The sequence below is a fragment of the Scyliorhinus torazame genome, chromosome 1 (assembly GCF_047496885.1).
Source record: "Scyliorhinus torazame isolate Kashiwa2021f chromosome 1, sScyTor2.1, whole genome shotgun sequence".
Classification (NCBI taxonomy): domain Eukaryota; kingdom Metazoa; phylum Chordata; class Chondrichthyes; order Carcharhiniformes; family Scyliorhinidae; genus Scyliorhinus; species Scyliorhinus torazame.
The window spans coordinates 137,980,112-138,006,185 of record NC_092707.1 but is presented as its reverse complement, the minus strand read 5'-3'; the positions used below and the strand labels follow the sequence as shown (position 1 = coordinate 138,006,185).

Sequence of the window (26,074 nt, the reverse complement as noted above, 5' to 3'; positions counted from 1 at the left end):
TAAAATTTCGGGGGGGGGGTTATTACTGATTTCAGGCAGCCCAGTTACAGAAGTAATTGTAAATGTGGAGAATAATGGTATTTAAAGATTACTTTCCTGCATTTAAAAACAAAGAACGCTGTTCATGAATGTGGCAGGAAGTCAACAGCTGTGGTGGCCGGGTTTGTGGAACCGGTTTGATAAAGAACAACCATGTGACAGTGTCTTCCAACTGGGTGGAGTGCTATCTCTAATAGGTAGAGGTGAGGGCGCGGGATCAAAGAACAATTGGCCTGAGAGTTTATTTCCTCTTTCTCCAGCAGCTCGCTTGGTGGGCGCGTCAGCGGCAACTTCACTAATCCAGTGGGTTAGAAAGTTAAACTTTCTTTCTTTCTCTACCCCCCGACCCAGGAATTGGCTGGGGAACAGCGCCGGAGATGTCGCGGGTCCGGGGTTCGTCTCGACAGGGAGACGGGGCCGCTTCGAAGAATAAACCTGATAACACGGCTTTCACCCAGCAGAGGCTACCGGCTTGGCAGCCCTTCCTCTCCGCGGGCTATGTGCTTCCCACATTCTTCCTGCTGGGCTTGATATTTATTGCGATCGGCCTCGGGTTGTACTTTACTTCCAACACTGTCATCGAGATCGAGGTGAGTGAGTGGCTATCTATCACCTACCTCTCCTCCTCCAGTACCTTGCTCATTCCGAACTCTTGTGAAATGTGTACACGACTCTTTATTTCCTCCCCAACAGATCGTCCAAATAGTTATGAGCGTCATTGTTACATCAACTCCTGTAATATAGCGAGCATGTGTCCGGTCAGTTTTGGATTGGATTTGTTTATTGTCACGTGTACCGAGGTACAGTGAAAAGTACTTGCTTAGATAGTCACTATGCTTAGTCAGTGGTAAGGGGTTGTTGAGGGTAGGGGACGCCTCACTCAATATTCCTTCTCCAGTATGGACCCCAATGCTACACACAAGTGTTCCATCAGATCTTAATAAGGTTTAATATAGGCTTATCATTGTAAAAAAAATCCATGAGGCAATTTCCATAGAGACTATTAACAATTAAAGAGAAATTTGAACACCCAGTGATTACAGCACAATATTTCACATTTCAAACAAACTTTATTGTCTATATAAAAATTATTTGAACATTCACTACTCAATTAATGATAGAGTTTGTAAAGACTTAGATTGTAACGGCTGTTCTACTTTTAAATTCCACCCAGGAGTTCCCTTGTACACTATCAAATCTGGAGGGTTCTTTCAATTGTTCTTCTGGTTTCAAACCAAGGTATAACACAGCTCTCTGGAATTCACTTTGGTTTTCCAAATGTTCTAGCTATTCTCCGAGAATGCAATTTCTTTAGCTTTCTAGCTAAAGTACTCTCCTTCAAACCTTTATGATAATCAGAGCTGGGCCTCGCTGCATTTCTCTTCAGTAACTATTAAAATCAAAAAATCCTCTTAGGAACCCCCTTAACAAGGATCATTGGTTCTAATTTATCTGTTTCCCGTGACCTAAAACACAACCAGTCAGCTTAGTTAAGGCAAAACCTCTGGGTTTTTGCTTCTGTTCCTGCAACTGTCTTACAAACCCTGATCGACTTCATCTCTGCCTTAACCAAGCTGACTGGTTGTGTTTTAGGTCACTGGAAGCAGAATTAAAATCAAGGATCCTTTCTAACCCGCACAGCCCATCTCCTTGACAATTTGCCATACTTTTGAGATGCTCCAGAAAGAAATGTAAACAAATTATCTTTTACCTTCAAAACAGCCCTTTGATTCTGTGACCTGCGTTAATTATTTATATCTCTAAAGGAGGTAAGGACCCTCTTTCCAGACTTTGTAGTTCTACAAAGGAACCCCCTTGTTTACAAAGTGTTTTAAGTTTCTTTGATCTAGGAACTGCATGAATATAATGCCACAAACTGTTAATGCAGAAGAAGGGGGGATCAGAGTGAGGGTTGGGGGGAGGTGGTGTTCTTGGGTTTGGATGGGATTTTTAATGTATATATATTGTTGGGATTGTTTCTCTTTTGTATGGTTAAAAACTTGTCGAATAAACAATTACAGATTTTAAGGTTAACGTGGATTACAAAGTACATATCAAGACACAATGATCTAATTAACAAATAGTCCCTTTTCGTAATGTAAGATGACTGATCAATTACATGCACTCCATTCTGAACCCAAGTTAGTGTCTGTAGATATCTCCTAGGAATCCTCCTAGATGATTGTCACATTAGAGTTTCCCAAAAATACACTTTAAAGTCTTCTCTTGCTATAATGCTTTCCCTTGGCTGTTTGCATTCTGAAATCCAGTCCAGATTTTCCAAATGACACTTTAAAATAAAGCTTCACTTTTAACAGCAAATCCAGTCCTGGATTTTACACCAATTCCTGTTAGCCTCTGGCTGCTGTTGAATAAAAAGCTCTGCTCCTTTTCCGAAACACCTTTATTTTTCCTTGAACATACCCTGCACCAAACTCTATCATCACCCTGCACCAAACTCTATCATCACATGTCCCAAAGGCCACCTGAAGCCTCTTTATATATCAGTGTCAATTAGCAGATCAATGAGACATCTAATTGGAATGTTTCTTAACCCGTTCCTTAACAGTCTCCCCTTCCTTTGAGAAAAAAAATAATTTGGTGGAAACAAAATTTCAAGGAACTCAAAAACACATGCAATTTCACCCCCCTCTTTTTTTGGAAGGAAAAATAAAACAAAGTCACAGAAACAGGTGCCATTCATTAACAATATCCAAAAGTTTCTATGAACTAACCCCTCTTTTCATTAAAAAGTCAGACAATTGATAGCTACTGTCAACCCATTTAATTTTTGCTATCTCCCCTCTGTCCAACATCTGCTTCAAACTTGTGATGTCTATTCTTAACATTTTCTCATTGACACTTTTTGTAGAGTGCACATGTTCCCACAGGGATTTGTCAATGTGACACTCAATGGGTATGTTACCCCAATCCCCTAATCCCAAAATGTCTGTCAATATCGGAGATAGATAAAAGGCCATATCCACCGCCTCTACAAGGCTTAACGTCTCAGCAGCCAAAGTGCTTTTGACCACTCTCCTTATTTTCTTTGTTTTCCACACAAGAGGGCAACATTTACCATTGTTCCCCAAAAGGAAAATTATAAAACCTCCTGCGCTTGAAATCCCATCACATAAATTTGCATAGGACACATCACTGCACCAGAAGCCTGACTTCCAACCCTGAATTCTTTCCTCAACCCAGAGATTACAATAGTTTCAAAATCACTAGTCCCACCCCACAAAAAAATCATCGACATGCATCATAAAGACATTGCTGGATCTGTTTTCAACTGGCAACAGCCTAACTTTAATAAAACTGACCTTACCGAAAAATACCAGACTCTAGATGCATCATTTAATCCATATGCATATTTGTTCAACTTCCAGAGTACCCCTTCTGTGTTAGCTGCCTCTTTAGGAGGATGGAAAAAAATGTCTCTCTGGAGCTGATGCCCCTGCAAAAAGACAGCATTTATATCCATAGATTTGCATTCCCATGCCTTTGTGGCTAATAGAGCCAAGAAGATCTTTAAAATAACCTTTCCTGCCATAGGTGAATCTACCCTTAAATCCTGATCTTCTAAGTTTCCTTCAAATCCCCTTGCCACAAGCCTGGCCTTGGCCTTAACTTCCATCCGGAAGAACCTTTTCCGTGCAAATCCATCTGTGGGATAGAGCTCTTTGTCCCCTGTAAGGTAGTTCCGTGTTTACCCCCCCCCCCCCCCCCCCCCCCCCCCCCCCCCCCGTGGCCTTTCCAGTGGCCTTCCCTGCTCTACTAATAACAGTTGCATCCTTACATTGACTAGACCCTTCAGGCAAGTATGTCACTTTTGTACCAACTCTTGCCAGTTGTCCTTTCGGAAAAATGGCCTGTTCTAATTCATCAGAAGTATTGTGTTCCTCTACAGAAACCCTGTCTGTATTAGTTAACTGGTCCTCGTAGTTCTGTAACACGTGCGTACCAGATGACCCTGGTTCCTCATCATGTCGGTCTGCTCTGTCTAAATTTGAAAATTTGTCATCTGTACCCATTATCCTTGATGAATGTACCCTAACAGTCTGATTGCCATGTTGCAAAATAATTGTTTTGCCATCTATGCCTATGATCTTCCCTGGGCCTTTCCATTCATTAAAATTGTCTCTCTTATAGTATACTATGTCTCCTTGCTGAAAACGGTATTTGATGGCCATACATTATGTCTTAAAGCTCTGCGAATTCTTTCAGAGACTTCTGCTTCCAAAAAAGGTTTCTACTGCTATGTAATGCACTTAAATTCTCAGTAAAGGCAGAGCTAATTGTAGTCCCTTCCTAAGCTGGAGGCTGGTCATCCGAAATGGACGGAATTTTAGGATTTCCACCAAACTCTAATTGATAGGGACTATAGCCCCCCAACCATCTGCAACAAATTCTTTGTATGTACCACCCAAGCTGAGGCTGAATTTAACTTGCAATTTGGTCTATCTGCCAAAATTCGCCAGAGCATGTCATCTATTACAGCATGGTTTCTTTCACACACACCATTACTAAATGGGCTTTCTGCAGCCGTATTCATAACTGTGATATTTACATTTTCACACACATTCCTAAAGTCATTTCTCCCCCGTTGTCTGTAAGGAATTTTGCCGATGGCCCCATTCCTGTCCCTATCCATTTTTCCACGATCTGATCCAAGATTACTCTCTTTTCTTTACTTCGTACAATGGTTGATTGACTAAATCTGGTTGCTAAATCTACAAAATGCAAAATAAATATATTGTTAGCTTTATCCTAGGTCTTAAGGATCATGACCACAATGTCGTTAAAATCCCTGGCCAAAGGTAGGGTTACTATCGGTCGTGATGGTGTCCTTCTGTACTTCCTACAAACCTCAGTGATTACTAACCTGTCCTATCGGCTTAGTATAGTCTTCATCCCTTACCCCTGCATCCTTTAATAAATTGTTCAGCCTCCGAGGAGACGGATGCGCAAATTGCCTATGCAGTTTTAATGCAACACTCTTTTTATCAGCTAAAGTCCCATTTCCAGCTGCTAATAACACATCCTTAACAACTGCACCTGAAATATTTTTTGTCAGTAATGGAATACAATAGTGTCCTGACTGTAAATTGTAAGTCCACCGTCTTTCCAAAAACTGTTGCCTTATCTTCCATATCCAGTTTAATGTGTGCTTTCTTCATCGACGATCTGCTCAGAAGCAAATGTATCTCACTTGATACAACATCCGTGCTAATGAAATGATTCACTCCGGCAATATTGCAAGGGATCACCACTCTTTTCAGCGACTTCAGAGTATTATCATCCCCAAACCTGTAACTTGTGGAGATTTCAAATTCCTTAACCTTATGATTTTCAGCATTCAAAGAGTCCAGGTAACATTTTAACCAGTCAATTCCACACACAGTAGATGTGCAGCCACTGTCCAATGCAGCGTAACTGAAGGATTCTGCAACCAACACCCTCATTACCGGCGTAAAACTGCTTTTCAATAGGACAATGCCTTCTTTCTGGTCACTATCTTTTTCCTCTTCCGACTCTTCCATGTCATGTGCAGCTTCAAACACTCTATTATATCGTGTTGGACAGTTGAAAGCATAATGGTATTGAGAGTCACACCAAAAACATCGATTTATCATACCTCGGGCAATTCTGGGGTTCATCTTCCTATTTCCATTCTCCATGTCCCTCCTCCTATTATAGGTTTTAAATGGGTTTCTGTCCTCATAATTTCCGGGTCCCAATCTTCGTCCACACTCTCGCCATCCTGTCAGTAGTGTCATCCTGTCAGTAGTGTATCTTCCATCGTCTGCTTTACTGCTGACTGACCCATTTGTGTCATAGGAGGCATACAAATTGAATGTTTCCCCAGAAACTTCTTTAAGGCCTCTATCATCTGATCAAATAAGGTATCATTATCTGCAGACTTAGGCTCCTGGTTTTGACAGGAGTTATCCATATTGGACATTCTAGTAAGTCCAGTAACTTAAATGCCAACACAGATTGTGGAAATTCTTGGCGGTGTTGGTGCAGCCTTCTCTATAGTCTGCTAAATTCCATTATGTTGTCCTCCATAGAGATATCCTCTGTTTTCCGGAATCTTATCAAATTCTGACCAGGTTTATGTCAGGAATAAGCGAATGACTAGGGAAAGAGTAGGACCAGTCAAGGACAGGGATGGGAAATTGTGTGTGGAGTCTGAAGAGATAGGCGAGATACTAAATGAATATTTTTCGTCAGTATTCACTCAGGAAAAAGATAATGTTGTGGAGGAGAATGCTGAGCCCCAGGCTAATAGAATAGATGGCATTGAGGTACGTAGGGAAGAGGTGTTGGCTATTCTGGACAGGCTGAAAATAGATAAGTCCCCAGGACCTGATGGGATTTATCCTAGGATTCTCTGGGAGGCCAGGGAAGAGATTGCTGGACATTTGGCTTTGATTTTTATGTCATCATTGGCTACAGGAATAGTGCCAGAGGACTGGAGGACAGCAAATGTGGTCCCTTTGTTCAAAAAGGGGAGCAGAGACAACCCCGGCAACTATAGACCGGTGAGCCTCACGTCTGTAGTGGGTAAAGTCTTGGAGGGGATTATAAGAGACAAGATTTATAATCATCTAGATAGGAATAATATGATCAGGGATAGTCCGCATGGCTTTGTGAAGGGTAGGTCATGCCTCACAAACCTTATTGAGTTCTTTGAGAAGGTGACTGAACAGGTAGACGAGGGTAGAGCAGTTGATGTGGTGTATATGGATTTCAGCAAAGCGTTTGATAAGGTTCCCCACGGTAGGCTATTGCAAAAAATACGGAGGCTGGGGATTGAGGGTGATTTAGAGATGTGGATCAGAAATTGGCTAGCTGAAAGAAGACAGGGGGTGGTGGTTGATGGGAAATGTTCAGAATGGAGTACAGTCACAAGTGGAGTACCACAAGGATCCGTTCTGGGGCCGTTGCTGTTTGTCATTTTTATCAATGACCTAGAGGAAGGTGCAGAAGGGTGGGTGAGTAAATTTGCAGACGATACTAAAGTCGGTGGTGTTGTCGATAGTGTGGAAGGATGTAGCAGGTTACAGAGGGATATAGATAAGCTGCAGAGCTGGGCTGAGAGGTGGCAAATGGAGTTTAATGTAGAGAAGTGTGAGGTGATTCACTTTGGAAGGAATAACAGGAATGCGGAATATTTGGCTAATGGTAAAGTTCTTGAAAGTGTGGATGAGCAGAGGGATCTAGGTGTCCATGTACATAGATCCCTGAAAGTTGCCACCCAGGTTGATAGGGTTGTGAAGAAGGCCTATGGAGTGTTGGCCTTTATTGGTAGAGGGATTGAGTTCCGGAGTCGGGAGGTCATGTTGCAGCTGTACAGAACTCTGGTACGGCCGCATTTGGAGTATCGCGTACAGTTCTGGTCACCGCATTATAGGAAGGACGTGGAGGCTTTGGAGCGGGTGCAGAGGAGATTTACCAGGATGTTGCCTGGTATGGAGGGAAAATCTTATGAGGAAAGGCTGATGGACTTGAGGTTGTTTTCGTTGGAGAGAAGAAGGTTAAGAGGAGACTTAATAGAGGCATACAAAATGATCAGGGGGTTGGATAGGGTGGACAGTGAGAGCCTTCTCCCGCGGATGGATATGGCTGGCACGAGGGGACATAACTTTAAACTGAGGGGTAATAGATATAGGACAGAGGTCAGAGGTAGGTTCTTTACGCAAAGAGTAGTGAGGCCATGGAATGCCCTACCTGCTACAGTAGTGAACTCGCCAACATGGAGGGCATTTAAAAGTTTATTGGATAAACATATGGATGATAATGGCATAGTGTAGGTTAGATGGCTTTTGTTTCGGTGCAACATCGTGGGCCGAAGGGCCTGAACTGCGCTGTATTGTTCTATGTTCTATGTTCCATACGCACTTAACAAGTCATCCTTTTGATAAATCTTATCCATAATAGAGTCTCCAGACCTTCTTAGTCTAATTGTTCTAATTTCAGTTCAGAAAATACTTTGCTTCAGATTTTACGCTCATAAGGTAGAGAAAGAACCAATGCCATACCATGTTTCCTCTTTCCCAAGGCAGTTACCTTAGTCCACATAACAACTGCACTTCTCCATTGGTCGTATCCGGCCATCTTTATCCTAGATTCAGCCATATATTATTTTTCCTTCTCACTCACTCCTTGGTTAATGCAGAATTTTCTTTTTCTTCTGGAAAAGTCTCAACCCTTTACATTTACACAGCAACCATCATCTGCTACCACTGTTAGCCTCTGGCTGCTGTGGAGTAAAGAGTCAAGAGCTCTGCTCCTTTTCTGAAACATCTTTTTTTTTCCTTGAATACACTCTGCACCAAACTATCATCTCATCACAAGCCCAAAGGGCACCTGAAGCCTCTTTACATATCAGTGTCAATTATTGGATCAATGAGACATCTAATTGGAATGTTTCTTAACCCATTCCTTAACAATCCCTTTCAGATGTCTTTGTCTTGAGCTGTGCAAACTGCTCACAATTGCTTTGACTCTTCATTCCCAGGCTCTAGTAAAAGTAAAATGTTTCATTTACCTCCGAAGTCTGCTGTCCCACTTTAAACCTGGTACTGCAATTGCCTATTTAACTCAGAAAATTCTGTTTACTCTTCCTTGAATTCTTCTGAACAATATCTTGGTCTCTGTTCACTTGTTCACTTAGCTTAAGTCATCTTAAGGCATTTTTTCTGTCCCAATTCTCTGGTTATCTGGACTGTAACTTGTTACTTAGGAAGCCTGCAACATTGCAACTCACTTGTCCTGTCTAGCTTCTCTTGGCAGGGTTGAGAGATGTTCAATCAGTGTCCTGTCTCCAACTGCAATACATCCAGCCAAAAGGTTTCTACCCTTTTGGGGTTTCCTCTTGCTAAGGAACACTGCTGTATTCTTCATGCTGTAGCCCTCTCTAAGCACAATAGAAACACAGTTAGAATTTGAACCAACCCCCCAAATTTACAAACACCTTTGTCAAGCATGAATTTATCTATAGGTTGTGCCCTTCCAGGGATAGTAACATTAATTTAAACCCACTTAAAACTATACATTATTTCTAAAGTTTATCAATACAAATATAAATCCCTTAAAACTGCTTTTGTTTTCCTAACACCAAGAAGGTCCAACTTCTTCAATTCTTCTTCATAACTGAAGTTCCTCATCCTTGGAAGCATTGTCGTTAAACCTCTTCTGCCCCCTCGCTGATGCCTTCACATCCTTTTAGTTTCACGTTCACGTTAATCCCAAATTGAAATAACTGTGGACATCCTGTCCCTACCGGCTCAAAGGTGGGTCATTAATTGTTGAATGTTTCCACACTTCTTGACTTTTTATTGAAGAAGCACAGGTTACCCTTTTAACTGTACTCAATCCAGCTCTTGTTAATTTGCACCTAAGGTCTCTCAATCAGGTTTATAATTTCTCTACATTTGAAATTTCCAAACCCCAAATTAAAAGACATGTTTCTAAAATTAGATATTTCTCACACTTTCATATTTTATACCTGTTGTGATTAAAATCTAGAATTTCAAAAATTTTAACAATGCTTATTCATCTAACGTGTTGCCTTTTAAAGTCCTGACCATATACATAAACAATTTGGAGCTCCATCCCACTCCAGGTGTCATGTTTTATGTAAAATGGCAGCTGATTGCAACTGACCAATTTTTTTTCTTCAAAAGTATCCATGTGTATGTTGTTAAGTTTGGAGGGAAATTCCAACAACGCCAAGAATTAGCCTATAATTGACCGCTGGGTTTCTGTGAGTCATTTATTCCAGGAGTACCAGAGAAGTGACTTAAAATGAAAAGTCAAATTAATAGTGAAGCTCTGCAATGATTTATAAAAAAAAAAAAAAAAAATTTAGAGTGCCCAATTCATTTTTTCCAATTAAGGGGCAATTTAGCGTGGCCAATCCACCTACCCTGCACATCTTTGGGTTGTGGGGGTGAAACCTACGCAGACACGGGGAGCATGTGTAAACTCCACACGGACAGTGACCCAGAGCTCGGATCAAACCTGGGACCTCAGCGCCGTGAGGCTGCAGTGCTAACCACTGCACCACCGTGCTGCCCCAAGCTCTGCAATGATAAATCCAGACTTCCCATGCGCAATGCCACAGGGGAGCAATGCCACAGGGGAGCAGCCAACATAAGCAAATCTTTGTGTGTTTAGTAACTAGAAAATGAGTAGTCAAATCTATGTACTGTATACATAATGGATAAATGTTTATACTTTATTGTGAAGTTTACATAATATGTTGAGACGTGTTGGTTTGATTCTGGACTGGTGACATCCTTCCTTGAAAGTTTTTATAATGTGTAATGATTTTTAAAATTTTTACTTTTATAAATTTAAAGTGCCCAATTAATTTTTTTTCCAATTAAGGGGCAATTTAGCATGGCCAATTCACCAACCCTGCACATCTTTGGGCTGTGGGGGTGAGACCCACGCAAACACGGGGAGAATGTGCAAACTCCGCATGGACAGTGACCTGGAGCCGGGATCAAACCCGGGTCCTCAGTGCCTTGAGGCAGCAGTGCTAACCACTGTGCCACCGTGCCGCCCCCGTAATGTGTAATGATAATATAAATGGTCATTCCACTTGTTAGTGGGGCAATCCCAACTTTACAATTGACACAGGATTTCTACCTCCTAATTTGTTTCCTTTGTCTGATATCTGGGGCGAAATTCTCCATTATCGGCGGAAAGTCCGCCGATCGGCGCAAAAAACGGCGCAAATCCCACTTGCGTCACGTCATAAAAATGGGCCGATAGTCTCCGGCCCGAAATGGGCTAGCAGCGACGTAACGGGATCCGCGCTTGCGCAGTGGTTCACGCCGTGCAGCGTCATACGCGCTGCACGGCGTGACGGCTCATAAGGCCGCGCAGCTCCCCCCCACCCGACCGGAACAGCCGACCGCAACACCCGACTTGATGGCTGGCCGTCGCTCAGCCCCGAGGTTCGAGTCAAGCGATGTGGTGGCGCTCCTGGACGCGGTGGAGCAGAGGAGGGACGCCCTGTATCCCGGGCACGGCCGCAGAGTTGCTCCACGCCACAGCTGGCGTCTGTGGAGGGAGGTGGCAGAGGCCGTCACCGCTGTGGCCCTAACACCACGGACAGGCACCCAGTGCCACAAGAAGGTGAACGACCTCGTCAGAGCAGGCAGGGTGAGCCTCCCCCATATCCCCCGTATCCCCCCCTCCCCCGTATCCCCCCCTCCCCCATATCCCCCCCTCCCCCATATCCCCCCCTCCCCCATATCCCCCCCTTCCCCATATCCCCCCTTCCCCATATCCCCCCCTCCCCATATCCCCCCCTCCCCATATCCCCCCCTCCCCATATCCCCCCCTCCCCATATCCCCCCCTCCCCATATCCCCCCCTCCCCATATCCCCCCCTCCCCATATCCCCCCCTCCCCATATCCCCCCCTCCCCATATCCCCCCCTCCCCATATCCCCCCTCCCCATATCCCCCCCTCCCCATATCCCCCCCTCCCCATATCCCCCCCTCCCCATATCCCCCCCTCCCCATATCCCCCCCTCCCCATATCCCCCCCTCCCCATATCCCCCCCTCCCCATATCCCCCCCTCCCCATATCCCCCCCCGCCCCATATCCCCCTCCCCATATCCCCCCCTCCCCATATCCCCCCCTCCCCATATCCCCCCCTCCCCATATCCCCCCTCCCCCATATCCCCCCTCCCCATATCCCCCCCTCCCCATATCCCCCCCTCCCCATATCCCCCCCTCCCCATATCCCCCCCTCCCCATATCCCCCCCTCCCCATATCCCCCCCTCCCCATATCCCCCCCTCCCCATATCCCCCCCTCCCCATATCCCCCCCTCCCCATATCCCCCCCTCCCCATATCCCCCCCTCCCCATATCCCCCCTCCCCATATCCCCCCCTCCCCATATCCCCCCCTCCCCATATCCCCCCCTCCCCATATCCCCCCCTCCCCATATCCCCCCCTCCCCATATCCCCCCCTCCCCATATCCCCCCCTCCCCATATCCCCCCCTCCCCATATCCCCCCCTCCCCATATCCCCCCCTCCCCATATCCCCCCCTCCCCATATCCCCCCCTCCCCATATCCCCCCCTCCCCCATATCCCCCCCTCCCCCATATCCCCCCCTCCCCCATATCCCCCCCTCCCCCATATCCCCCCTCCCCCCATATCCCCCCCTCCCCCATATCCCCCCCTCCCCCATATCCCCCCCTCCCCCATATCCCCCCCTCCCCCATATCCCCCCCTCCCCCGTATCCCCCCTCCCCCGTATCCCCCCTCCCCCGTATCCCCCCCTCCCCGTATCCCCCCCTCCCCCATATCCCCCCCTCCCCATATCCCCCCTCCCCATATCCCCCCTCCCCCATATCCCCCCCTCCCCCATATCCCCCCCTCCCCCATATCCCCCCCTCCCCCATATCCCCCCCTCCCCATATCCCCCCTCCCCCATATCCCCCCCTCCCCCATATCCCCCCCTCCCCCATATCCCCCCCTCCCCCATATCCCCCCCTCCCCCATATCCCCCCTCCCCCATATCCCCCCTCCCCCATATCCCCCCCCCTCCCCCATATCCCCCCCCTCCCCCATATCCCCCCTCCCCCATATCCCCCCCTCCCCCATATCCCCCCTCCCCCATATCCCCCCTCCCCCATATCCCCCCCTCCCCCATATCCCCCCCTCCCCCATATCCCCCCTCCCCCATATCCCCCCCTCCCCCATATCCCCCCTCCCCCATATCCCCCCTCCCCCCATATCCCCCCCTCCCCCATATCCCCCCCTCCCCATATCCCCCCCTCCCCCATATCCCCCCCTCCCCCCATATCCCCCCCTCCCCCATATCCCCCCCCTCCCCCATATCCCCCCTCCCCCATATCCCCCCCTCCCCCATATCCCCCCCTCCCCCATATCCCCCCCTCCCCCATATCCCCCCCTCCCCCATATCCCCCCCTCCCCCATATCCCCCCCTCCCCCATATCCCCCCTCCCCCATATCCCCCCTCCCCCATATCCCCCCCTCCCCCATATCCCCCCCTCCCCCATATCCCCCCCTCCCCCATATCCCCCCTCCCCCATATCCCCCCCTCCCCCATATCCCCCCCCTCCCCCATATCCCCCCCTCCCCCATATCCCCCCCTCCCCCATATCCCCCCCTCCCCCATATCCCCCCTCCCCCATATCCCCCCTCCCCCATATCCCCCCTCCCCCATATCCCCCCTCCCCCATATCCCCCCTCCCCCATATCCCCCCTCCCCCATATCCCCCTCCCCATATCCCCCCTCCCCCATATCCCCCCCTCCCCCCATATCCCCCCTCCCCCATATCCCCCCTCCCCCATATCCCCCCTCCCCCATATCCCCCCCTCCCCCATATCCCCCCCTCCCCCATATCCCCCCCTCCCCCATATCCCCCCCTCCCCCATATCCCCCCCTCCCCCATATCCCCCCCTCCCCCATATCCCCCCCTCCCCCATATCCCCCCCTCCCCCATATCCCCCCCTCCCCCATATCCCCCCCTCCCCATATCCCCCCCTCCCCCATATCCCCCCCTCCCCCATATCCCCCCCTCCCCCATATCCCCCCCTCCCCCATATCCCCCCCCTCCCCCATATCCCCCCTCCCCCATATCCCCCCCTCCCCCATATCCCCCCCTCCCCCCATATCCCCCCCTCCCCCATATCCCCCCCTCCCCATATCCCCCCTCCCCCATATCCCCCCTCCCCCATATCCCCCCCTCCCCCATATCCCCCCTCCCCCATATCCCCCCTCCCCCATATCCCCCCTCCCCCATATCCCCCCCTCCCCCATATCCCCCCCTCCCCCATATCCCCCCCTCCCCCATATCCCCCCTCCCCATATCCCCCCCTCCCCCATATCCCCCCCTCCCCCATATCCCCCCTCCCCCATATCCCCCCCTCCCCCATATCCCCCCCTCCCCCATATCCCCCCTCCCCCATATCCCCCCTCCCCCATATCCCCCCTCCCCCATATCCCCCCCTCCCCCATATTCCCCCCCTCCCCCATATTCCCCCCCTCCCCCATATTCCCCCCTCCCCCATATTCCCCCCTCCCCCATATTCCCCCCTCCCCCATATCCCCCCTCCCCCATATCCCCCCTCCCCCATATCCCCCCCTCCCCCATATCCCCCCTCCCCCATATCCCCCCCTCCCCCATATCCCCCCCTCCCCCATATCCCCCCCTCCCCCATATCCCCCCCTCCCCCATATCCCCCCCTCCCCCATATCCCCCCCTCCCCCATATCCCCCCCTCCCCCATATTCCCCCCTCCCCCATATCCCCAAGTGAATCCAGCCCTAACCTTAACCTCTGCAATGCACGCGCAACCGATGGCGTGCATTCATATACCTGCCTAACAGTGTTGCCTTTTACCCCTGCCACCACACCCCCCCCCCCCCCCCCAGGAGAAGCGCGCACACAACAATAGGGAGCATGTGAGGACTGGAGGAGGGCCCGCTGATGAGAGGCCACTGACCGTACACGAGGAAAGGGCCCTGAACTGGCTGGCGGACCTGAGGACCGGGAGGTTGCTGATGCAGAGGTTGGGGCCCCACGAGCAAGTGAGCCACCAACAGCCCGTCCCCATATCCCCCCTCCCCTATATCCCCCTCCCCCGTATCACCTGATCACTGCCTGATGTCTAACCATGCATGCTTCATTGTGTATCGCAGGACCAAACGTCCAGGCACCCATCCCCGCAGATGCAGACCGCCCGCAGGATGCCCCTCGGAGACCACAGGAGACGGAGAGACCCGCACCCTCCAGCATGCGACGCCCGCAGGATGCCCCTCGGAGACCACAGGAGACGGAGAGACCCGCACCCTCCAGCATGCGACGCCCGCAGGATGCCCCTCGCACACCACGGGAGACGGAGAGACCTGGAGCAACAGGGAGACGACACCCCCGTCACGTGCGGGAGCGACCACCCAGCGATGAGGGGGGCAGCCACAGGCCCCCCGTCACATCCGAGCCAGGACACCACTACCCGGGACACCACTACCCGGGACACCCCTATCCGGGACACCCCTATCCGGGACACCCCTACCCGGGACAACCCCTACCCGGGACACCCCTACCCGGGACACCCCTACCCGGGACACCCCTACCCGGGACACCCCCTACCCGGGACACCCCTACCCGGGACAACCCCTACCCGGGACACACCCCTACCCGGGACACCCCTACCCAGGACACCCCTACCCGGGAAGACGAAATACCGGACAGTGACTCAGAGTGGATGGGTGGTGACGAACCCCCACCCCAAAGTGCCATGGACTCAGAGTGGGACGAAGAGCACGACACAACGCCACTGCTGTCACCAACACCCTCCACCATCGCAGAAACACTCACCACGGTTGGGCACTTTAGTGATGAGGCGTCTGGTACACTCACTGGTGCGCACAACACAGCCGTCCCGGTACAGCAGGTGGAGGTAGGAGCAGCAGAGGGACCGGGCGGTCGGAGGGCAGCCCAGGCCAAGGGAACATCTGCCGCCCAGATGGATCCCGGGTTCCTGCAGTTACCCACACCCACACATAGATCCGATGCAACCACTGACACGGAGACGAGCGAATAGGGTGACGGGTGGCTTGCGGCGGCTGCGGTCGCAGGTGGAGGAGTCCACCCGCGTCCAGGAGCTGGGAGTGGTCCCGGTCATGCGTGCCACCCAGGCTGACACCGCACGGGTGGCGTCCGCGGTGGAGGCAATGGGTGCGACGGTGTCAGACATGGGGAACGGTTTGCGAGGCCTGGGGCCTTCCGTGCAGGCGGCGTCTGTGGCCCAGGAATTGGCTGCCCTCTCACAGGAGGCCATGAGCCAGTGCCAGCGCCAGATGGCAGAGGCGCTCAACGCCATAGCCCAGTCTCAGCAGGCCATGGCCCAGTCTCAGCAGGCCATGGCCCAGTCTCAGCAGGCCATGGCCCAGTCTCAGCAGGCCATGGCCCAGTCTCAGCAGGCCATGGCCCAGTCTCAGCAGGCCATGGCCCAGTCTCAGCAGGCCATGGCCCAGTCTCAGCAGGCCATGGCCCAGTCTCAGCAGGCCATGGCCCAGTCTCAGCAGGCCATGGCCCAGTCTCAGCAGGCCATGGCCCAGTCTCAGCAGGCCATGGCCCAGTCTCAGCAGGCCATGGCCCAGTCTCAGCAGGCCATGGCCCAGTCTCAGCAGGCCATGGCCCAGTCTCAGCAGGCCATGGCCCAGTCTCAGCAGGCCATGGCCCAGTCTCAGCAGGCCATGGCCCAGTCTCAGCAGGCCATGGCCCAGTCTCAGCAGGCCATGGCCCAGTCTCAGCAGGCCATGGCCCAGTCTCAGCAGGCCATGGCCCAGTCTCAGCAGGCCATGGCCCAGTCTCAGCAGGCCATGGCCCAGTCTCAGCAGGCCATGGCCCAGTCTCAGCAGGCCATGGCCCAGTCTCAGCAGGCCATGGCCCAGTCTCAGCAGGCCATGGCCCAGTCTCAGCAGGCCATGGCCCAGTCTCAGCAGGCCATGGCCCAGTCTCAGCAGGCCATGGCCCAGTCTCAGCAGGCCATGGCCCAGTCTCTGCAGGCCATGGCCCAGTCTCTGCAGGCCATGGCCCAGTCTCTGCAGGCCATGGCCCAGTCTCTGCAGGCCATGGCCCAGTCTCTGCAGGCCATGGCCCAGTCTCTGCAGGCCATGGCCCAGTCTCTGCAGGCCATGGCCCAGTCTCTGCAGGCCATGGCCCAGTCTCTGCAGGCCATGGCCCAGTCTCTGCAGGCCATGGCCCAGTCTCTGCAGGCCATGGCCCAGTCTCTGCAGGCCATGGCCCAGTCTCTGCAGGCCATGGCCCAGTCTCTGCAGGCCATGGCCCAGTCTCTGCAGGCCATGGCCCAGTCTCTGCAGGCCATGGCCCAGTCTCTGCAGGCCATGGCCCAGTCTCTGCAGGCCATGGCCCAGTCTCAGCAGGCCATCGCTGAGGGCATCGGCGCCAGTGGCCATGTGCGAGCTGGCGTCGCACTGTCGCAGACAGGGTTCGACAACCCCCTGGGCTCCATGGCTGCAAACCTGCAGACCCCTGTCGATACCAGCACGGGCCTCCAGGACTGGCAGCGCCAGATGTCGGGGGCGCGTCGGATGGCCAGTCCGTTCGCATCCCCCACCCATGTAGAGGCCTGGGGGCCATCGGGCACCCCGAGGGAGGAGGAGGTGGTGTGGTCCGTCCTGGCTCCCTCTGTAGGGGAGGTCCCGGTACACCGCGACACCTCGGACTCCCCCCCTTCCGTCCCAGGTGCATCGGGTGGGCAACGGGCAGGACAGGCTGGCAGCTCGCCATTCCAGTCGCCCGGGCCGCAGCCTGGCCCATCTAGGCCAGGACGCCCCAGGAAACGGCCGCCAAAGGGATCCAGTGTCAGAGGGCAGGAATCACAGGAGTCCACCTCCAGTTCTGCTGTACCGTCTGGGGAACCACGTAGACGTAGTCAAAGGGCCCGTAAGGCCAAACAATTAGACACTGAGTAAGTTGGCACGGGTGCAGGGCACAGATGAGTTTTAGGCGCTAGGGCACGTGCATGAACTCCTTTGGTTATTAAAGTCAATGTTACACCTACCGAAGCTGCCTTTGTGCTCTGTCCAAAGTGTGCGGGGGTGTCATGTACGTTGAGCGCAAGTGTGTGTGTGAGGGGTGGTCTTACCTCAGCCCCAGGTGAGTCTGCCCCCTTCCCCCTGTGCCGCCATCAACATCCCCCGGGCAGAGGACGGGACCGTGCGCTGCAGTGTCACAGCCGCATGCAGGGATGGTCCGGGTGGATGGTGGTACTGTGGCCATGGGTCAGACATAGTCCAACGATGTAGAGCCAGGAGCTCATCGGAGGCGGGTTGTCATCATTCTCCATGGCCTGCGATAGACACGCGTCCACCCGCAACTGGGTGAGCCCGGCCCGTTGTGCCGCCGGTGGATCGGCAATTGGGGGTGGGGGGGTGGTGTGCATGCGGGTGGGGTGTGTGGGGTTGGGGAGGGGGGTGAGGGTGCTGGGTGGGTGGATGGGTGGGGGGTGTGGGTGGTCGGCTGTTGCCATGGTGTGCGGTCTGTGGCCGTACTACCCGATTCCCACACCCATCTAGTCAGTGAAGCGGGCGTCTATCAGTCTGTCCCGTGCCCGCTGGGCCAGCCGGTAACGGTGGACAGCCACCCGTCTGTGTCTACCCCGTCTGCCCTGACCATTGCCCCCATCCCCCTCATCTGGGGAGGACTGGGCCTCTTCCTGCTGCTCCTCCACTCCGCCCTCCTCTGCCTGCGGCACATCGCCCCTCTGCTGGGCTATGTTGTGCAGGACGCAGCACACCACAATGATGCGGCCGACCCTATCTGACCGATACTGGAGGGCGCCCCCAGAGAGGTCCAGGCACCTGAAACGCATCTTCAGCACGCCAAAGCACCTCTCGATCACTCCCCTTGTCGCTACATGGGCATCATTGTAGCGGTTCTCCGCCTCATTGCGTGGCCTCCGTATAGGCGTCATCAGCCATGATCGCAATGGGTAGCCCCTGTCGCCCAGCAACCAGCCCCTCAGCCGGGGATGGCGTCCCTCGTACATGCCGGGGATGGGTGACCGCGACAACACGAATGAGTCGTGTACACTGCCTGGGTGACGGGCGCAGACGTGCAGGATCATCATGCGGTGGTCGCAGACCACCTGTACGTTCATCGAATAGGTCCCCTTCCTATTAGTGAACACGGCCCTGTTATCTGCAGGTGGCCGCACGGCGACGTGCATCCCATCGATCGCGCCCTGGACCATGGGGAACCCGGCAATGGCAGAGAAGCCCACGGCCCGGGCATCTTGGCTGGCCCGGTCCACGGGGAAGCGGATGTAGCGGTGCGCCATGGCATAAAGGGCATCTGTCACTGCCCGGATGCACTGATGTCTGCGATATGCCGGACAGGTCCCCACTCGGTGCCTGGAATGACCCCGTTGCATAAAAGTTCAGGGCCACCGTAACCTTGACGGACACGGGGAGAGGGTGTCCCCCGCCAGTGCCACGCGGTGACAGGTGTGCCAGCAGGTGGCAGATGTGTGCCACGGTTTCCCGGCTCATCCGGAGTCTCCTCCTGCATTCCCGGTCCGTGAGGTCCTGGTATGACTGCCGGGGCCGGTACACACGGGGCGCCCTCGGGTGCCTCCGTTGCCGTGGGGCTGCGACGTCCTCCTCCCCCTCCTCGTCCTGTCGGTCAGGTGTCCCTCCAGCCTGGGCGGCTGCCGCCTGCCCCTCTGCGGCAGCCTGCGCCGCCTCTCTGGCACGCTCCTCCTCCTCCTCCTCCTCCTCCTCCTCATCCAGGGCAACATAGACATGAGCGGCTGCCACCACAGCGGCCAACATCGCTGGATGGTCTGAAAACATGACGGCCTGGTGGGGGGGAGGGGAACGACGACATGTCATCATTGCCCATATCCCCTCCTCCCCCCAGCCAGGTGGCATGGACCGCATGGGTCCAACTGTTGGAGGCTGGCACCTGGCCAGGTGGACCAACTCATTTGCCCTCCCATCACCCACCCCAGCACGGACCTCCCCCCAACCCCCAACCTCCACCCCGGCACGGACCCCCTCCCCAACCCCCAACCTCCACCCCGGCACGGACCCCCCCCCCAACCTCCACCCCGGCACGGACCCCCTCCCCAACCTCCACCCCAGCACGGACCCCCCCCCCAACCCCCAACCTCCATCCCGGCACGGACCCCCTCCCCAACCTCCACCCCAGCACGGACCCCCCCCCAACCCCCAACCTCCACCCCGGCACAGACCCCCCTCCCCAACCTCCACCCCAGCACGGACCCCCCCCAACCCCCAACCTCCACCCCGGCACGGACCCCCTCCCCAACCTCCACCCCAGCACGGACCCCCCCCCCCCCCAACCCCCAACCTCCATCCCGGAACGGACCCCCTCCCCAACCTCCACCCCAGCACGGACCCCCCCCCAACCCCCAACCTCCATCCCGGCACGGACCCCCTCCCCAACCTCCACCCCAGCACGGACCCCCCCCCCCCCAACCCCCAACCTCCACCCCGGCACAGACCCCCCCCCCCCCAACCTCCACCCCGGCACGGACCCCCCCCCAACCTCCACCCCGGCACGGACCCCCTCCCGGCACTCCCCCGGAGCCCAACCTACTCTAACCACCCCCCACCCCCCCCCCCACCCCCCCGCCGCACACACAAGCCGAGACACACCTCTCCTCAGGCAATCAGTCTGCGGCCACGCCATTTCCTGCCCAGAGCCAACCCCCCAGGCCGTCACTCACCTCCTCGCTGGTCGGCGTGAGCCTGGAGCACCGGGTCACGCCGATGAAAAGGAGGTTTGATTCACGTCGACGTGAACGGTCATCACGTCGACGGGACTTCGGCCCATCCGGAAGGGAGAATATCGGCAGGCCCAAAATCGGCTGCCTTGCGCAGACCCGTGACATTCTCCGCGGCAGCGGCGCCATTAACGCCCCGCCGACTTTTCTCCCTTCGGAGACTTCGGCGGGGGCGGGGGCGGGATTCACGGCGGCCAACGGCCATTCTCCGACCCGGCGGGGGGTCGGAGAATGACGCCCCTTAACTCTGATCTGACTTTAATCTTTCCTGTGAAAATAATTTGTCTGCCTTTCCAGGTGACACTCTGGGTAAATACTGCATAAAGCAGTTGTGAATCATAAGAACAGAAAGGTCTCTGGTTTGAACATTGGATTAATTAACAAACCTCAGCCAGGGCACTAGCTGGAGTGTAGCAATTGCCCTCACATTTCTCTGGATTGTGGGTAGGTTTGGTGGGAGAAAAATAAATAAGTTGTGGTTCCCACTCCAAATTGCTATCCCGTGTGTAGCCACCTAAATTGGCCAACTCCCGATTTAAAATGGCAAACGGCAAAGGCTGATGGGAAATTCAGCCAACACAGGCAGAAACCAGCAGGTGCAGGATTGCTGTGTATTTAACTCTGCAAAAGTCCAGACAGCATCGATACCAGCGACCATCAGCATAACAATGTAGGAGCCATCTACATACTGATGAGCAATCCCCGGGAACAATAGCAACATTTGGGACACTCAAAACTAAGCCAGACTCCCCGGCGCCAGCAGGAGCCAACACAAAAGAGGTTAACGAACACCTCAAGACCGCCCATCGATCAGGGAGCCGCTCCAGTATTGGAGAAATCGAACCAAGCAATTGGAACGAAGTACAATCACCTAGAACCAGGTACAGAGTCCGCCCCGAAAGGCGGGGAGCCCCTGGGGACTATAAAGTTAAGCCCCCAAGTTCAACTCGCTTCTCTTCTTCCTGCCCGGGTCACCCAGCAACGCGAACCAACCTTGACCGTGACCGGTGCAGTGACCGCCGAAAGAAGTAAGTCTTAATTCAACGCTCGCTACGAGATAGGTGCTCCTAGCTACCAATCCGTACCAACTTTGAATCCCGCAGACTCAGAAGCCGAACAAAAGGCCATTTGTTCCCCTGACCTGGTGGGCCAGTCCGAAGTTAAGTATAGGCCTGTTAGTTGTAGAAGTAGCTTAGACGTAGAATTTGTGTATGAGTAGCGATTACTGTGTATAATAAATGTGCTTTGATTTGAATCTTACTAATCGGTGTATTGAGTTATTGATCATTACTTGGACTTGAACCTCGTGGCGGTATCATAAAGATACCTGGCGACTCGAGAGCAAAGGTAATAAAACCGAGCAATTGAACCAACCGGAAAGTTAGCAACAAGTGCTTTACAGAAAAAATTGATCTCTGTTGCAGTGCACCCTATGAATTAATCACCTATCAAAATTTATTGGCTTCCAACCTCCAGTAAACCTTAACTTATCAAAAACTCTACCCAAATTCTATCCAAGTCCTAATCATCTATCATCCCTGTTCTCTCTCTCTCTCTCTAATATATATATATATATATATATATATTGGTTCCCGGTCCACCAATGTCTCGGCGTTTCAAAACAATCTTGCCATTCTTGTATCCAGGTACCTCCATGGTGTCTCGCACTCCGTATCTGCAACCACCTCCACCCACAATGCTCCTGTAACTCTGTTGTTTAGATTCTGCCCTTTTGTCTTCTTTCCTTAAACCTCTACACCTCTTTCTCCTCTTTAAAATACTTCTTAATGTCTACCTCTTTGACAAAGCTTTTAGTCACCTGTCTAATATCTTTCTTTGGCTTGTTGTCAGTTATAATCTGACTATGCTTTTGAGAAGTGTTTGAGGCACTTTACGACTTGCATTAAGGCAAATTGTTTCTGTTGATGTTGTGTCTAGAAGGGAGAATTTCAAAACCGTGCCTAAGGTTCTAAATTTGGGTAATGCAGACTTCAATGTAATGAGATGAAGACTATTTGCAGTAAACTGGGAAAATATTTTCATGAATAAATGGACAGAAGATTGGTTATCTTTTTCAAAAAAGGCATCTGTGACACCAGGACCAGATTATACCCCTCGGGCAAGAGCTTGCCAAAAAAAGCGATGAACTACTAAATATGTGACAGGCAATATTGATCTAAAAGAAAAGGCAAAGAGAAGTGCAAACAAAAAAGATTCTGGCAAATGGGAAGGATACACAGAACAGCAGAGTGTGACAAAGTAACTGGTATGAGCTACAAAAGACAGAATGAAAATAAACTTGCAAGGGGTAGAATTGTTATGGTGCAGAAGAAAACTTTTCAATCCATTGTGGCTGCATCAGCTCTCCGAATGAGCACTTCATCCAATGCCATTGACTCTTCACTCGCCTTCTCCCTGTAACCCTGATCATTCGTTCTTTTTTAGATAACTATTAATTCCCTTTTGAAGCTTGAATTGGATCTGTCTCTACCACACAGTCTGAGGCAGTGTATTCCAGATCTTAACCACTCACTGCATAAAAATGTTTTTCTAATATTACTTTTGCTCCTTTATGACAAGCAAGCAGAAAGTTCAGTTGGTTGTGTAGATATCTTTCGATCAACAAAACATTTAATGATATTAGGATAAAGAGCATTATCAGGAGCAATGCGAGCCCCCTTAAAATTGATAAGTAATATTGTCAATGAAATGGTGGGCATGCTGTATACATTATGCCAGTATTTATAATCTAGGAAGAAGCGAGCACGCTAGAAATACCAATACCAAGAATTGAAACAAGGGCAGGGACTCTCCAAAATTAATACAAGTAATGAAGAAAATATGATACAGTTGCTTGCTAGTACATAACCTGAGTATTGCTTGAAAAAAAAAGAGACATGCTGTCGAAGCATTTCATCTTGCACTCATCAGGCCAACATTTGGTGGCACAGTGGTTAGCCCTGCTACCTCACAGCTCCAGTGACCCCAGGTTGAATTCCGGCCTCGGGTGACTTTGTGGAGTTTGCACTTTCTCCCCATGTCTGTGTGGGTTTCCTACGGGTGCTCCGGTTTCCTCCCACAATCCAAAGATGTACAGGTTAGGTGGATTGGCGGCTAAATTGCCGCTTAAAGTAGACACATATCCAGGGTCAGATGAAATGTATCTCAGACTGTTGAGTGAGGCAAGGGAGGAAATAGCAAGGGTGCTGGCAATAATTTTAAATTCCTCTCTGGCCACAGGAGAGGTGCCGTAGGACTGGAGGATAGCCAATGTGGTACCATTATTCAAGAAGGGATAAACCAGGAAATTACAGGCCAGTCAGTCTAACATCAGTGGTGGAGAAACTATTGGAAGCAATTCTGAGATACAGAATTAATCTGCATTTGGAGAGACCGGGATTAATCAAGAACAGTCAGCATGGTTTTGTTAAGGGGCGGGCCTGTTTGACCAACCTGATTGAATTTTTCAAAGAGGTGACCAGGTGTGTAGATGAGGGAAATGCATTTGGTGTGGTCTACTTGGAATTCAGCAAGGCTTTTGATAAGGTCCCACATGGGAGACTGATAGTGAAGGTAAGAGCCTATGAGGTCGAAGGAAACGTGGCAAATTGGATCCAGAATTGGCTGAGTGGCAGGAAGCAGAGGGTGATGGTTGAGGGGTGTTTTTCTGACTGGAAGCCTGTGTCCAGTGGCGTCCCATAGTGATTAGTGTTGAGGCCTTTCCTGTTTGTGGTTTATATAAATGATTTGGATATGAATGTAGGAGGGTTGACCAGTAAGTTTGCGAATGTAACAAACATTGGTAGGGTAGTAACTAGTAAGAAGAATAGCCTTAGATTACTGGAGGGTATAGATGGGCTGGCCAGGTGGGCTGATCAGTGGCAAATAGAATTCAACCCTGGTAAGTGTGAAGTGATACACTTGAATAGGACAAACAAGGCAAGCAAATACATGAACGGCAGAACTCTGGGAAGCACCAAGGATCAGAGGGACCATGGTGTGGATGTACACCGGTCCCTTAAGGTAGCAGGGCAGGTGGATACAGTGGTTAAGAAGGCATATGCCTTTATTAGACGAGGATTAGAGTTTAAGAGCGGGAGGTTCATTGTATCATAGAATCCCTACTGTGCATAAGGAGGCCATTCAGCCCATCAAGTCTGCACCAACCCTCTGAAAAAACACTCTCTACCAAGGTCCATTCCCCCGTCCATCCCATTCTAACCACGTAACCGAACTTGCACACCGCTGGACACTAAGGGTCAATTTAGCATGACCAATCCACCTAACCTGCACATCCTTGGGCTGTGGGGGAAAACTTGAGCACCCAGAGGAAACCCATGCAGACGCAGGAGAGCATGAAACTCCATGCAGACAGTCACCCAAGATCAGAATTGAACCTGGGTCCCTGGCACTGAGGGAGCAGTGCTAGCGACTTTGCTACTGTGCTGCCCAGATTATGCTGGCACTGTATAAACCGTTGGTTAGGCCACGGCTAAAATATTGTGTGCAGTTCTGAAATCCACATTATAGGAGGGATGTTGTAGCACTGGAAAGGGTGCAGTGGAGATTTACCAGGATGTTACCTGGGCTGGAGAGTTTTGGTTATGACAAGAGATTGGATAAACTAGGGTTGTTTTCCTTGGAGCAGAGAAGGACATGATTGAGATGTGTAAAATTATGCAGGGTATCGATAGAGTAAAGAGGAAGAAACTTTCTCCTTGATGGAGGGATCAATGACCAGGGAGCATAGATTTAAAGTAAGGGGCAGGAGATTGAGAGAGGATTTGAGGAAAAACCTTTGCACCCATGGAGTGGTGGGAGTCTGGAACTCACTTCCTCAAAAGGGTGATGGAAAGCTGGTCATTCAAATTAACAAATGACACAAAGGTAGACTGCATTGTAAAGCAATGTAGCGGGGAGCATAACATTAGAGATATTGAATGAGTGAATGGGTAAAACTGTGGCAAATGTGAGTTCACCATTTGGACCTATCCTCTTCAATGGTGAAAAGCTGGAAACAATGAAGGTCCAAAGAGACCTGAGGATCTACATTGCCTTTCTTGGTATATCAAAAATGTTGGCTCAAATGTAGGGGGCATGATTAAAAATGTTACAAATGATATGAAAATTTGTTGTTTAGTTAGTAGTGAAGAAGTCAGCTATAGACTGCAAGAAGATCTAAACTGATTGGTCAGGTAGTCAAAAAAATGACAAGCATTCAATCCTGGGAAATATGAGGTCAAACATTTGGGGAAGATGTACCAAACAAGGGAGTACACAATAAATGTTAGGATATTGAGAAATCTAGAGGAACCTTGGAGTGCACACCCAGAGAATGTGCAGGATATGTTGAGATGGCTAAAGAGGCATACAGGATAGTTCCCTTTATTAGCTGAGGCATAGAATATAAGAGGTGGGAGATTTAAAACACTAGTTAGGCCAACGCCAGAGTATTATGTACAGTGTTCTCAATCAGGCCAACATCCTCCATATTGCAGAATTAGCCACACTTGGTCAGCTCCGCTGGGCAGGCCACATTGTCTGCATGCCTGACCCAAGACTGCTGAAACAAGCACTGTACTTGGAGCTTCAACACAGTAAACGAGCCCCAAGAGTGCAGAGGAAGCACTTAAAGGACCTCTCAAAGCCTCGCAAAAATGCCATATCCTCACCGATGTCTGGGAATCCCTGG

The 26,074-nt window shown here is 51.7% G+C and overlaps 1 protein-coding gene across 1 annotated transcript in view; it reads left to right on the top strand.

The window, feature by feature from the left end:
* The first annotated feature begins 235 nt into the window (after window positions 1-235).
* Window positions 236-26,074, top strand: part of tmem30b (transmembrane protein 30B) — a 61,841-nt gene continuing 36,002 nt past the window's right edge. The window contains exon 1 of the mRNA XM_072500907.1: window positions 236-629. Within this exon, the coding sequence (XP_072357008.1) occupies window positions 417-629 (213 nt within the window). The 5' untranslated portion in view covers window positions 236-416. The remainder of the gene's footprint in view (window positions 630-26,074) is intronic.